This window comes from Halichoeres trimaculatus, unplaced genomic scaffold (assembly GCF_033239565.1).
Source record: "Halichoeres trimaculatus isolate MK-OKI-2021-1 unplaced genomic scaffold, fHalTri1.1 fHalTri1_scaffold_19, whole genome shotgun sequence".
Taxonomy (NCBI): domain Eukaryota; kingdom Metazoa; phylum Chordata; class Actinopteri; order Labriformes; family Labridae; genus Halichoeres; species Halichoeres trimaculatus.
Window position 1 is genome coordinate 26,508,843 of NW_027437197.1, and position 14,720 is coordinate 26,523,562.

A 14,720-nucleotide genomic window follows, 5' to 3' on the forward strand; every position below is an offset into this window, starting at 1 on the left:
ACATATATACACATTAGATAATAAACTACTCTGTATCTTATTCATGTCTAATTACATTAAATACTTGCTTTGAGGGGTCAGAAGACTAGAAATCATAACTTTGGAAATAGAGGCCAATTCTGATGTGAATGTGCTATCTTAATCATATACTTTTTACAGAGTCCACAAGGCAGGTTTAATGAAAACTCTGAGTCTATTTACTCTGAAATAAGGAAAACTCTGGATTTTCGTTTTCAGAAAGGGAGGTTAATCAAACCTGAGGAAGAGCGGTAAATCAAGCCAGTTTCACAAAGAGGTGTAACTAAACCTCTGTGTCTGTTACTCTGGCAACTGAGTCTCTGGATCTAACCTGGTTGGGAACAGGTTTTCTCAATAAACTTTGAGTTTTTCTCTGTCTCTGCCCTCTTTCAGAGCCACACGCCATTTCATTTCCTCATTCAATCAGTCAGCAGCAAGTTTTGGTGTATCCTTGTTTAGCCGCCTGTCATTTAAAAAAATCATTAAAAAACAGAGTCAGTAGTTCATCAGGCACAGTAGGTGTTACCGACCTTTTTCACTGACATGGCATGCTACCTTGTTGAGCGGCACAGTTTCCCATCTTCATCATTTGCATACACAACTTAATCTGTCCTTATGTTTGCAACATTACCACTCACAGTCATGCGCTCATGTCCCAACAGATATTGTGTGTTGCACTGCATTTCTTTCAAGCGTAGTTTTTTTCTATAATATCGGAGATGCTGAGCATTTAAGTAAGGCAACTGTACGCAGAGCCAACAGAAAAATGCACCTTGCCATGAAACAGCTTTTACCAGTCTTTGTGGTTTTCCCTTTCTTTCTGTTGGCTGAGTAAAAGTCTGTGTCAGCTAAACTGGGCTGAGTAATTGAACAAATATGATATTGATGAGAAAGCCATTTATGTCCCCCCCCCTGGAGATTATGCTGAGAACAAAACCTTTATCAAGTCTGTGTTAAAAAAATACTCAAGGGGGAATTTCAAGGAAAAGTAGAAAACCTTGACAGTAAAAGTGTATTACTAATTCAAAAAATTATATTAGTTAACAAATGCAACCAATGAATCTCTCAGAGACTGTGCTATAAAGAAAAGAGGGAGAGAAAAGACAAAGAAAAAAGAGACAAAATAAATGTATGTCACCCAGGATTTACCTGTGATTTCCCATATTTCTCTGTTTTAGTCTTTATTTTTAACGTGATCTAAAAAGATGGAGTACATTATTGTAAGGAGGATGAGGTGGAGACACCAGGAGAGTATACAGTATATCACCAAAGGTTCTGCTTGGCGATGACAAACCAGGAGTGCAGGTGGATCAAAAGTATTGTGAATGGATAAGCCAGCTGTGTAACTGTCTCTTCATTTTGTTCTCCTATTAATGACAAAGGAACACATTAAATCTATCCTGGGAGCTGGCCCACACGGTGACGCGCGTCGTGTCCTCCGATGCGCCCTGCTGTCCATTCTCCTGCTGCAGGGACAGTGGCTCTGACCATCTCCGCTACCGGGTCTTTTCAGCACACCGCGGTGCTGGGGGTCACTCAGACCAATCAGATGCTGCGCCTCAGCTGCTGGGCATTTAAAGGCGAGGAGAGGCGCTCATTTGATTGGTGAAGACAGCGCTCGGCTGTGTAAAACCCACTCACGGCTTTTCTCCTCCCTCTCTGCCATTTGCGCAGAGGAAGGCGTGGACGCGCAGCTCTGCGCTCCTCTGCAGGTGCGCCTGCACTTGCGCCTGGTCTACGAAATTAGAGCCCCAAGAGTTTATTGAAACTGTTTTGTGAAACAGACACCAGGCGTTAAAAATCATGATGGGGTTGGAAAGGTAGCCCTCTGATCTGATTTCAGGATGTTTCCTTTTACCATTACATTTGACAGAAATATTTGGGCTGGTTAATGGACAAAAAAAACTCCTTTTGAGAATTGGGTCTATTCTGAGCGATGTAATATATTGGTATTTCTTTTGGTAGTAATTAGGGCCTGAGCCCACCAACTGCAAGTGGGGTTAAGGCCCCCACGCAACCCAAGAGATTATTCTTTCCTGTGACGCTTTAACCCCAAGTTACACCTGAGATAAATGCAAACGCACCTAGCCACAAAATTAAGCCATGGTAAAAAATGTATGAATCCATTGTTTTCATGGAGATATGTGCTCCACAGTGCTCCCTAGGTGAGAAAACACAGCCCCTCGGCTACTTTAGCTCTTCATATCCTATGGGACATAAAGAGCATGATCCTTTTAGCCAAAGTTTTCAGTGATTTTTGCAGAGATGGCCAACATTACCAAGAGATGATTTAAGCCATAATCTCATATTTGTCAAAAAATGACTTGGGCCATTATTTTAATAGGGTGATGATATGTAACATATTTCTTTAGCAATTTTGCCAGTTTTGTGTCATCAACAGGCACTGTCTCGTTCAAAGTAGCATCACATTACAACAGCTGTGACAATTTAATTTTATATATACTGAGGCTAAAGACAGTTCTGTCATACAAGTGCAGAAGCAATGTTGATGAAGCAAAAACAAACTCTGTCGTGAGAAAAGCACAAATCCTGTTTTAGCCTCTGAGGCTTCAGCGGTGATATCTCTCCCACACAAACATGGCAGTGTTATGACTGCTTACTACAGTATCGTGTTATCTGTCACAGGAAAACAAGATGGCATGGTCTGAGGCTGACTCATGATTGACACTGCAGTGGGGGACTTGCCAGGATAACCCAGTACAACAACTCGTGGGTGGGTGAAACCGTGAGAAACACGTGGGTAGATAGGTCAACGAAATGCCATTTGTGTATGTGATGGTACTTTCACTTGTCAGTCTGCTGCATATGTCATCCTCTTAGTGTACACTCAAAAAACAAAAGGACATTACAACCAAAATTAATTTTAAAGTTAAAAACTCAGTAATTAGTCCCAACGGACATCCTTATTTGAGGCTCTACAGGTATCATTGTAGTTTATTGTTTTCCAGTGGGGACATTACTGCAGGAAAAGGATGAATGTTGTTCATGCAATAAAATCATCGTTTATGCAGCATGACAGTTCACCTACCACCAGCCTCGGAGCTTTAAGGAGGTTCATTTCACAAAACAGTTTTAATTTGCAGGAGAAGCTGGCAGAGAAAGAGGTAATGCTATGCTGACTTGTAGCAGCCGCGTGTTAACTATTGTGTCGCTCTCACTGCTTAATACATTTGTGCATATGTGACAAATCCTGAAAGTACAGCAGATGACAGTTTATACCAGGTTAACACAACACAGCTGGATTATGTTGATGCATTTGTGTGGGAACCAGTACAATTAACACTATTTTAACAAGTAACGGCATCCAGTATCCACTCCAAATAGTTAATAATAATAATAATAATAATAAATTTCATTTATAGAGCGCTTTTCCACAACTCAAAGTTGCTTTACATTAAAAAGTTAAAGTTTACCACAAAAGACCTGAGCGGTACCTCACAGAAGTATCCTTATCATATAATCGCATTTTTCAGACAAGAAGGATTAAAAATAACTCAGTTTTAGTGTGACTGGCCATGTAATGACCCTGTTTCTCCAACATCAAAGGGCATTACACAATGTTTCCCTGCACTGGGACAGCTGGCTCAGAGAAAGACTGCCAAATAAATATCAGATGTTACATTTTTCTAAGTGTGTTTTTGTGAAAATAAATAAATAAATAAAATAAAATAGTAAAATAAATAAAAAAAGGACTCCACGGCCATTAATATCATAAGCCTCAGAGTTTTCACATTAAAGTCAGTCCATATCAACAGTTAAAGATTATGATTTAGTCAATTCCATTATTTTCATCACAGGCTACTACTTACAGTTCTATGGCCTTGTTCCACATGATGACATATCCAGACAAAATGAAGGACTCAATGTTGACGATGTGTGTGTTTCCACGCTCGGTTCCAACATACAGCCATTTACTCTGAAAGGGGAGATGGCAAAATGTGATCCTGGAGACACAAAAAGAGGAAACAGAATTAGTAAACCAGCATTCAGAAGGAGCTGACTACTTGTGTTTGTTCTGAGAATGTGTTCTCATTAGATGTGAGTCTTTTCTGACCGCATATTAACATACTATAGCTCCCTTTGGACACTTAGGCTCTCAAAAGCAGAATCTCTCTGTGAGTGTAACTGTGTGTGGAGGTTTATGGAAGTAAAATCTGACATGCTGTCAGTAACTGGCTCCTTATTCTTAATCAAGCTTTAATTAAGTACTATGGAAGTTCTTAATTGAACTTTGATCAAGTAAATATCAACTCTCTTGGTATTTGAGCATCGTTAAAATATCCCAGCTTGCATTCAGCCATTTTGCCTTTTATAAGGGTCACCTTCTGCTCTCAGCCTGTCAGCTCGTTCTGAGCTGATATAGTTATTTAAAGGGGACATATCATGCTTGTTTCTCCTTTTCACTATGCCAGACTAGGATGCCTGTAAAGCATTTCTGCCCTCAGTACAAGTCATTTAGTTCCTTCATTGCCCCACAATAGCGTTCTCAATATCCTCAGTGTAGGCCATTCTGAAGATCTCGTTGAAACGCTCCCTTACGAGAGTGACCTCCAGTAACCTCGCAACGTCACAGCCCTTTGTGTTCTGATTGGTCAGTTCTATCAGAGGGGCGGAGGGAGTAGAGCCAGGGGGCGGGTTTTGCAGCATGGCAGTATTTACAAAATCGCCATATTGGATGGGGCAGACCGAGCGAGTTTGCTGTTTGCCAAAACTTCACTGTGAGGCATTGATAGCACTAATAAAATGGCAGAGTGTAGGATACATCCTTTTGTATTGGACCCGGAGACAGACTCAGATGGTTCTGCAGCTCAGGAGGAAGAAAATCCACCTGGACACAGATCATCTCAGGACGCTTCAGTGTGGTGAGTCAAAGCGGTACTGTAACATGTAGAGTTTATACGTGGAAATATAGGCAGACTTCACCAATAAACTATTTCTATAACAGGGCTCCATCCTGCTCCTTCACTTTTCTCTGTCTGTTTTATCCATCATGCTGAAAGTGTAGTCTAAAGATCGCCTCTACCGTCAGTTCCTCACTATGTTATTACCGCAGCATTATTGTGGTCCAGGTTCACAGTGCATGTCAGAACAAGCATGCAAATATCACAGTCTCACAAGTATTACCACGTCTGCTAAAACTACAGTGTTTTAACTGCTAATTCACCATGTAAAGCCGAGCTGCTCAGCAGAGCAGAGTCCCTGCATCCAGCATCTGAGGGGGGATACTCTGCTCTTGGTGGGTGTCTCCCTTGGTGGCGATTGTGTGACTAACTGACATCACAGAGGAGGAGCTGCTTTATCAGATTACTCCAGTAAAAAGAAAGGATCTCGCGGCCAACTGGCAATGACCTATTTTCAGAGGCATCAAATCTCATTCTAGGATATCAGAAAAAATACAATATCTCATTTTTTGAAAATTCAGGGGGTGTAAGGTTTTGTTTTTCAAATTTATTATATTATATGTAAGTATTAAATCAGGCATCAGCATGATATGTCCCCTTTAAAGTACTCATCTGATTACTGACATGAGTAGAGCCTAAACTTTTTGCTATTTAACTGCATTATACAGTAATTTTGTTTCACATATAACCAAAAGCCATTTCACACACACACACACACACACACACACACACATACACACACACACACACACACACACACACACACACACACACACACACACACACACACACACACACACACACACACACAAATTTACACACAACTCCTCTGTTCACAGCTTTATACTGAATAAATAACACTAATCAGAGTGTATACTTTTTCATATACTTTTTTTTATACTTTTTTATTAACATCCTTTTTTATTGGTGTGAACAGACATGAGAGAAGTCAGAGGTAAATTGGGTCATCTGCAATCCATTTATAAAATGTCCTTGTAAGGACACCAACTCCTCGATGGCTCCTCAGGGAATGTCAACATATAATAAATGCATGTAAATGTAACCAAATTAGTACTTTGAGCTATACTGGCTCTTTGTCTGCAGCTGCTGCCATCAGTGTATGTTCACAGCATGTGGTGTAGAGGACATACGTGATCAGGAGACCAAAAAGTGTCCCATGTGTACAGTCGCTTTACCATTAATCATTTTACTAATACTTGTCAAACACTTAGGACAAATCTCCAACTGAACCTCTCACCTTGCAGAGCACACATCTAGACATGAACGCTTATCTCCAACTTAATGATTGCATTATATTGAGCTAGTCATCAGACTAAAGGCGCAGACTGTGAAATGCACATTAAATCAACGTAAAGCTGCTGTGATACAGTGATCACGTGTTTATTGAAAGCTGTGTGGCTGGTGGATCTTTTGAACGGTCTAGAAATTTGAGATATCTAGATATGATACCAAAAAAAAAGTAGTTTGATGGCCATATGACTGATGAACAATGACTCCTTTGATGACAGCATCTATCATTTTAATTATCACCTCCACATGAACCATGGATTAGTCATCGGTCATTCCTGTCTTCACTAAACACCATGTGGATGTGGAGGAGTTACTTTGATGGAGCCCCACAAACAACCACCCAGCAAGCGGCAGGATTATTAGATAGAAGACAAATGTGATGGCAGACAATTCGATAAGGATTTGGAGGGCTTGGGGAGCTAACAATATTCAAACTGTCAGGGGGCCGAGAGTGCCATGCAGCAGCTTATACCATCTTCTGTCTTACATGTGATTAGTCTGAGCACAGGTCTTAGAAAAACTTTCAGCTATCATCAGTATAGCACATTCCACCTAAGGTTCTTTGGTGCCTAACCAGCACTTACATAAAGGTCCATCTGGGTTATACATATATGTACTGTATCCTTAGCTTTGCAACCAATGCTCAATTAAACCTTCAAGTATTTATATGACAACACAAGTTATCTATTACAAGCATAGTTCAGCCAATCCCCCTAAGCTTGATACTTCAAAACAAAAAGTCAACAAAACAGGATGTTATAGAACCCCAAAAGATTCATAATTAAATAAATTAAAACGGCATTTTGAAATAAATACAATTTTGATAAATAACTGAAAATGTCTGTAGTGATATGGTTAATATGGTCATTAAATTGTGAAACTTTCACCTTGAAAATCATCAAATCATCAAAGCAGCAGATAGATCTTTTTTTTGCTGGCCATGAAACAGATTTGAGTCTATAAAGAAAACCTTTGGTGTGATTTGGCAGAGTAAAGCTGGACATGAAATGATTGATTTCTTAGTGATGGAACAGTTCATACTGGAAGTTGTATAGATCTTACCGCCTGCTTTATTGTCACCTGCTGGCTTTGAATTAAAAACATCTACTCATACTGTGGTTCTTCTCACTGTTGGGTCTGTACATGTCAGCACATGTCAGAGGTGGGATCATCAGGGAAAAGTGACATGAGCACAGTCCGACCTCTTTTGACCTCGAGGACTCTTGAGTGAAGTGCTGAGGGAGCTGTGGCAGAGCGAAGGAGCTCTGAGGCTGCTGAGGCTCAGCCGACCTGAATTCAGACCATTTTGACCAGCAACTGGGCCACTGACACTTCATGGTTGGCATGAAATATCCATCACACATGACTGAATTACATCCATCAACACTTTGTCTTGTCATTCCTGCTTAAATCAGTTTTTGATGATGTATACAAAGCAGAGGGGAACCCTCTGGGCCTTCAAGGTATTCAGTGAAGGTCTAGTGTGGTTGCTGGATTACTTGAAACACCGTTTTCAAGGCTGTCTTTTCAAGAAAAGCTTGAAATTGCGCTGAAAGCTCGCCAGCTCCAACCTGGTCTATCCTCGGCGCAAAGCAGAGCTCACCCTCCGCAGCTGTAATTTGGTGACCAGCGCACATGTGCGCACGCCTCAGAGGCAGGTTTCCAAAGTGTCAGGCATATTTTAATGCAATAAACAATCACAGCAATCACTATTTAATGTAACCGTCTGAACCAGCATATACATTTATATCTATATTAACTGTCCCGTCACATCTGATGTCAGATTAAAGCCGTTTGTCATAATGGAAAGTTAACCTGACGACAGCTGGAAGTTTGATGCACATCTTACAATTAAACAATAAACAGCCTTAACATCTGATACTGAGTATATATCTGGTTCTCTCATTTTGTTTAATCCAAAGAAAAAAAGGAGAAAAAAGACAAAGAAAAAAGAGACAAAATAAATGTATGTCACTCAGGATTTACCCGTGATTTCCCATATTTCTCTGTGTTAGTCTTTATTTTTAACCTGATCTAAAAAGATGGAGTACATTATTGTAAGGAGGATGAGGCGGAGACACCGGGAGAGTATACAGTATATCACTAAAGGTACGCACGATTTAAGCACAAATTTGTGCGTACGCACTGTTCATGAATGAGCATAGTGATTGATTTTAAGTTGATTTTTTTCACTATTATAACTTAATTTTTTTAATTGTTGGAAGTTGTGTTAGGTGTTGCAGTGTTCAGGCACATGATAAATTTGTAATCCCTCAAAACTATCAATATACTGAACTTCCATGTCACATGATTCTGGCTATTGTTTTTATTTCTTTGTTTGATTGTTTATTGCCACGTGTGGTCCCACTGGTACAAAGTGAATGTGTTGATATGATGAAGAGTCAAAAACTAGGCTTTACCAGCAGCTCCTACCACCAATGTATGAATGTGGGTAAATGTGTTGTGATCAAAAGACACATTCCAGATTTCAAAAAGAAAACACAGAAGTCTGACGGTCCTGAATCCTCAAGGACTGAGAAATATTTATCACAGGTCACAAATGACTAAACAAAGAAAAGAAGATGCTGAAAGTAAAAGCAAGGAAAAAAACATGATGGTATAGAGCCTTAATACAGTTTTTTACGACTGCTTAGCACCATTTTGAAAACAGGGCTCGGAATTTCAAAGCACTACATACAATTAGCACAACCACACACACAATATGCAGAACGCCTCAGATCCTGTGGTTATATGGTTTTTATAGATGTGTGTATAGTTATTATGAGAGTGTTTCATACTGCACAGGATCTGAGGTGTTCTGCATATTGCGTGTGTGATTGTGCTAATTGTGTGTAGTGTTTTGAAATTCCAAGCCCTGTTTTCAAAATCATGCTTAAGCAACTGTAAATCCTTGGCTACCCTAAGTTATATGATGTGTCAAAGTCATTATAATGATAATAATAATAATAATAATAATAATAATAATAATAATAATAATAATAATAATAATAACAAATTTTATTTATAGAGCGCTTTTCAAAAAAACTCAAAGTCGCTTTACATAAAAAGTTAAAAGTGCAGATAAAAGACACGTGAACAACAGAAAACATAATGGGCTCTAATTTCATAGACCAGGCGCAGACGCAGGCGCACCTGCCCTGCGCCGGCCTTCGCCTTGCGCACAGGGCGTGACCGGCGCACTTTGCAAGTTTCCTGCATTGCCAAGAGAGGCGCAGTACAGGCGCAGAGGAGCGCAGAGCTGCACGTCCACGCCTCCCTCCGCGCAAATGGCAGAGAGGGAGGAGAAAAGCCGCGAGTGGGTTTAACACAGCCGAGCGCTGTTTTCACCAATCAAATGAGAGCCTCTCCTCGCCTTTTAATGCCCTGCGGCTGAGGCGCTGATTGGTCGGAGTGATCTCCAGCACCATGGAGAGAGTGTTGGTAGCGGAGACGGTCAGAGCCTCTGTGCCTGCAGCAGGTCAATGGACAGCGGGGCGCATCGGAGGAGACGAAGCGCGTCACCTTGTGGGCCAGCTCCCGGGACAGATTTAATCTGTTCCTTTGTCATTAATAGGAGAACAAAATGAAGAGGCAGTTACACAGCTGGCTTATCCATTCAGAATACTTTTGATCCACCTGCACTCCTGGTTTGTCATCGCCAAGCAGAGCCTTTGGTGATATACTGTATACTCTCCCAGTGTCTCCACCTCATCCTCCTTACAATAATGTACTCCATCTTTTTAGATCAGGTTAAAAATAAAGACTAAAACAGAGAATTACGGGAAATCACGGGTAAATCCTGAGTGACACACACTCGTCTCTTTTTTACTTTGTCTTTTCTCTCCCTCTTTTCTTTGAATTAAATGAAATGAGAGAACCAGATATATACTCAGTATCAGATGTTAAGGCTGTTTATTGTTTAATTGTAAGATGTGCATCAAACTTCCAGCTGCCGTCAGGTTAACTTTCCATTATGACAAACGGCTTTAATCTGACATCAGATGTGACGGGACAGTTAATATAGATATAAATGTATATGCTGGTTCAGACAGTTACATTAAATAGTGATTGCTGTGATTGTTTATTGCATTAAAATGTGCCTGACACTCTGGAAACCTGCCTCTGAGGCTTTGATGACATGTGCGCACATGTGCGCCTGTCACCAAATTACAGCTGCGTGGGGTGCGCTCCGCCTTGCGCTGAGGATAGACCAGGTTGGAGCTGGCGAGCTTTCAGTGCACTTTTTTGGCACCAAATTGTCACTGCGCCAACATGAATCTGCTGACACCTCCCCCTGGCGCGCCGTCACACCTATCTCTCCGCAGACGATCTACCAAATTGTCAAACTGGCAGCGCACGGCGGTGCGCCGCACGAAATTAGCACTGCGCCAGGCTTGCGCCCCCTGCGCTGCGCCACGAAATTAGAGCCCAAGAGCTGAAGGTTACAGTGCAAAGGTAAACACATAGAGCGTTGAGAAGGGACTTTGGATTACTGGTTGAAAGCAGTGCGGAAGAGGTGTGTTTTTAAACTGGATTTGAAGGTGGTGAGGTCAGTGGAGTTGCGGATGTTTTGAGGGAGTGAGTTCCAGAGAGAGGGTGCGGCAACTGAAAAGGCTCTGTCCCCCCAGGTTCGGTGCTTGGTCCTAGGGACGGTGAGGAGGTTAGAATCCGAGGAGCGGAGGGGACGGGAAGGGATGTAGGGGTGGAGCATGTTGGTGAGGTATGGGGGGGCCTGGTTATGGAGGGCTTTGTAGGTAAGCAGAAGGATTTTGAAAGAGATGCGGAATGGGATAGGGAGCCAGTGCAGGTTGTGAAGGATGGGGTGATGTGTTCTCGGGAACGGGTGTGAGTGAGGAGGCGAGCGGCGGAGTTTTGGATGTACTGAAGTTTATTGAGGAGGGTGGATGGTGAGCCGTAGAGTATGCTATTGCAGTAGTCAATGCGTGAGGTGATGAAAGCATGGATAAGGGTTTCAGCTGCAGGAAAGGAGAGAGAGGGGCGAAGGCGGGCGATATTTTTGAGTTGTTCATCAAACCTTTGGTAGTTAACATTACATGTGGCCTTCTGCATCTTGTCTCAGTCTGGCTGAGCAATATGTGTCATGTCTGTATAGTTTCATTCTTGTCTGCACATTGTGTCATGCTTTCAGACGACATGGGGACTTTGATTTCAGTTTTCAAGGGGGATTAATTCTCTTGTCCAAGTTATTGGAGCAAGGGACCAAAAAAATCAGTGTGTAACAGAGGATGGAAAACACAGGTAGGGCTAAGGAGCTGGACTGTATGAACTAATGATGATAATGGTTCCAGCTGCCACCATCGGCCTGATCTGATTTCATGTTGAAGTAACTCTGAAAACTCTTCAAGGAGACAGCATTTGTTAAACATGTGACAGCACAGCATGTTCTCATTGTATGAAAAACCTGGGCTGTGAAGTCTTTGATAAAGAGAACAGAAAGTAGAGATGTTTACTTTTTGCAGGATTGAGGATTTCACTGTCATCGAGCCAGTCTACCAGGTTTTGCATGAGCAAAACCAAACTTAACAGTCATATCTGTTTTTTTTTTTTTTTTTTCACAGGACCAAGGTGTGGAGTGTGTAAAACATGTTGTTACCTCTCTCTGTTGAATTTGAGTGAATGCAGAATAGCCGGGCGCCTCTGACGGAGATTCCACAAATGAAGGGTGTCATCTGCACAGGCTGTGACCAGCGCCCCCTAAAAAGAACACACACACACACACACACACACACACACACACACACACACACACACACACACACACACACACACACACACAAACACATACACACATTTTAGGTTTTTTATAAAAAAAACAAACAAACAAGCAACCAAAAAACAACAACTTTGAATTATAAGGAATGCTGAGAAGATGCAGTGTTGCATCTTGGTCTCCTGATCCCACCTGTTGTGGTTTTCTGGTTGTGTGGGTCAGCTCCTCCATACCACAACCACACTCAGAAATGTCTTTCCCTCCACTCAGGAAATGTTGGCCTATGATGGAGCGGTCATTGTTCTTCACAGTCTTGCATGTAGGATGATTTACTTTAAAATATCTTAGAGATTATCTTTCTGCGAAAGTTGCAATTCAACTTTTGTGGTATAAATTCATAAAATTGTTGGAGACACACAATGCTGACCCACAATGAAACACAGTTTGGCCTCTGTGTAACTGAACCACAGGTGGAAACGACCAGTTTAATGTGATTTACACCAGAATAAAGCCAATGGTCACACCGCTGTGGATGGGAGTTTTCAGGTTAGCAGGCTAACAGATTGTCTGACTTCAGCCTCGCCATGGAAGTGCTGCCAACTATAGACTATAAGCAAATATTTTTTAGCTGTAAACAGACAATTACCAATCGAAAAAATAACATGAAAATCATTATTTGGTGTTGTGATGATTATTTCAGTCAACACACTCTCACTGCACTAAGGAGCTCCATAAGAGACATGATGCTCTCCCCTAATGCCGGGCGGACACTGTGCGATTTTAGAAAACTGACTGTTGGGGAAATGCTCTCACTGCACGACCGGGTTTATCACTCGTACTCTATTTGACCCTACCACATGTGTACTCATACTGTACGACTGCTGTCAGCCTCAGTTATTGACAACCACTACTACTTGTCGGCGTCAGTCAGCGTGTGACACTGAACAAGCTACGGAGAAAATTTCTACAATGTTTTTACGATGTTTCCACGATGACACAGTGTGGTCTGCGACAGCAAAGTCGTGGTGAAATCCCCTTGAAATCGTACAGTGTCCGCCCGGCATATGTGTGTGATGGAATAGGGATGGAACAGTTCACAAAATCCACGGATCGGTTCATATCACAGTATTGTGGTCACGGTTTTTGGTTTTGGTTTGGTATACATCATTGTTTTTTGACACCCCAGATTACCCAAATAATCCACTATTAACAGATCATTTTTTTTATCAATTTTGTTATGTATAGTCATTTATAATAATAACAATAATAATAATAATAATAATAATAACAACAATAATAATAATAATAATAATAATAATAATAATAATAAACTTTTTTTATATGGCAATTTTCAAAACAAAGTTACAAAGTGCTTTACATCATAAAAGCAACCAGTAAAAAGAAATAGAAGAGAAGAAGTGAAGTGAAAGAGAGGTTAAAGAGAAATGTGAGGAAAAATATTAAAGTATATAAAAGACTAAGAACCACCATGAAAACCTGAAAGAATGAGGCTGTTTCCCATTTCAAACATCGTAAAAAATGAGTACTGCTAGTTTGAACATGCCAGCTCTTCAGTAAGCAAAGTCACTATTGGCTGTCCCAGAAGTCACTAAAAGTCACTAAATGATGCTGTTGTCTAATTTGCATAATAATCCATTTGCATGTAATTGTCATGGACTCTGTAGGAGAGAGAAATAAGGAATAAGAAAAATATTACCTTGTTTTTTTTACGTTCAGTATGTAGTTCCATGTTACGACATGCGAAAAAAGTTTTTTTTTTTTTTTTTATAGATGGGCCATGTTACAATACCTTATAGATAATTACAACATCAAAACACAGATTTAAACAATGCAGTTGTGGATGATTTTAATTTACTTGGATGAAATCAAGCACAGTGCTGTGGCTCCACCTTCACTGAATGCATGTGTGCTCCCGCGGCTAGGGAAAACACTTTCTGACAGGTATAAGTGGCATGACACCTGTCACTCTGCTCTCCAAACTCTCCATGGTGACAGCTGCTAGCAAGCACTAAATCCTCATTTAAATAGAGCAGTTTGTACGTGTTATCATTGCGCACACACTTACAAAGATCACCTACAACACATTCGCTAATTGCACATGTAGTTTAGCACTGGTTATTCGGGATCTTAGTGGATCAGGCCCTGTGTGTCAATGAAGGATGTGACACTTGAGGCAATAGAGAATTCAGTGTTTCCTGTGATTTATACATAATCACACATTCAATCCTCCCAGTCCTGATTTTTATTCGAGCTTGATATTTTTACTCAGCTGAGTTTGTGCTTTTCTGGCATGGCAAAGAAGATTGCTTAGTTAACGAGAGACTTGACAGCAACATTAGAGTGTGATTTGCCTTCAGCTTATTCCCCACTTATCAAAGCAATAAGAGCACTACATGATAGCTGGTGTTATTATTCTCACAATTCATTATCAACTGACATTTTCAAAACAAGTGTAATCCTTCCACCTTGATCAAAGAACATTTTTTGGCCTCATTATCAAGAGGTTAGGGTTGTTTTTCACAACAGAGATGGGGAACGAAGATGGAAGAGTGGCTATGAAAAAAAAAAAAAAGCACCAGATGAAAAGAAAAAGAATGTGATTTCACTGTGAGGTGGGTTTCAGGCCAACACCTCTATCAAGGTAATTAACTTGATGAAATAATTGCAACAGAGGCAAGGCAACCACAGGCACAGCTCGTGTCTCGGAGAAAATGGCA

The 14,720-nt window shown here is 40.9% G+C and overlaps 1 protein-coding gene across 12 annotated transcripts in view; it reads right to left on the reverse strand.

The window, feature by feature from the left end:
• Positions 1-14,720, reverse strand: part of stxbp5l (syntaxin binding protein 5L) — a 127,055-nt gene that overhangs the window by 62,116 nt on the left and 50,219 nt on the right. For all 12 annotated transcript variants that reach the window (XM_074694680.1, XM_074694677.1, XM_074694679.1 and 9 more), the window contains exons 4-5: positions 11,866-11,966; positions 3,849-3,983 (exon numbers count right to left, since the gene is read on the reverse strand). In XM_074694680.1, the coding sequence (XP_074550781.1) occupies positions 3,849-3,983; positions 11,866-11,966 (236 nt within the window). The remainder of the gene's footprint in view (positions 1-3,848; positions 3,984-11,865; positions 11,967-14,720) is intronic.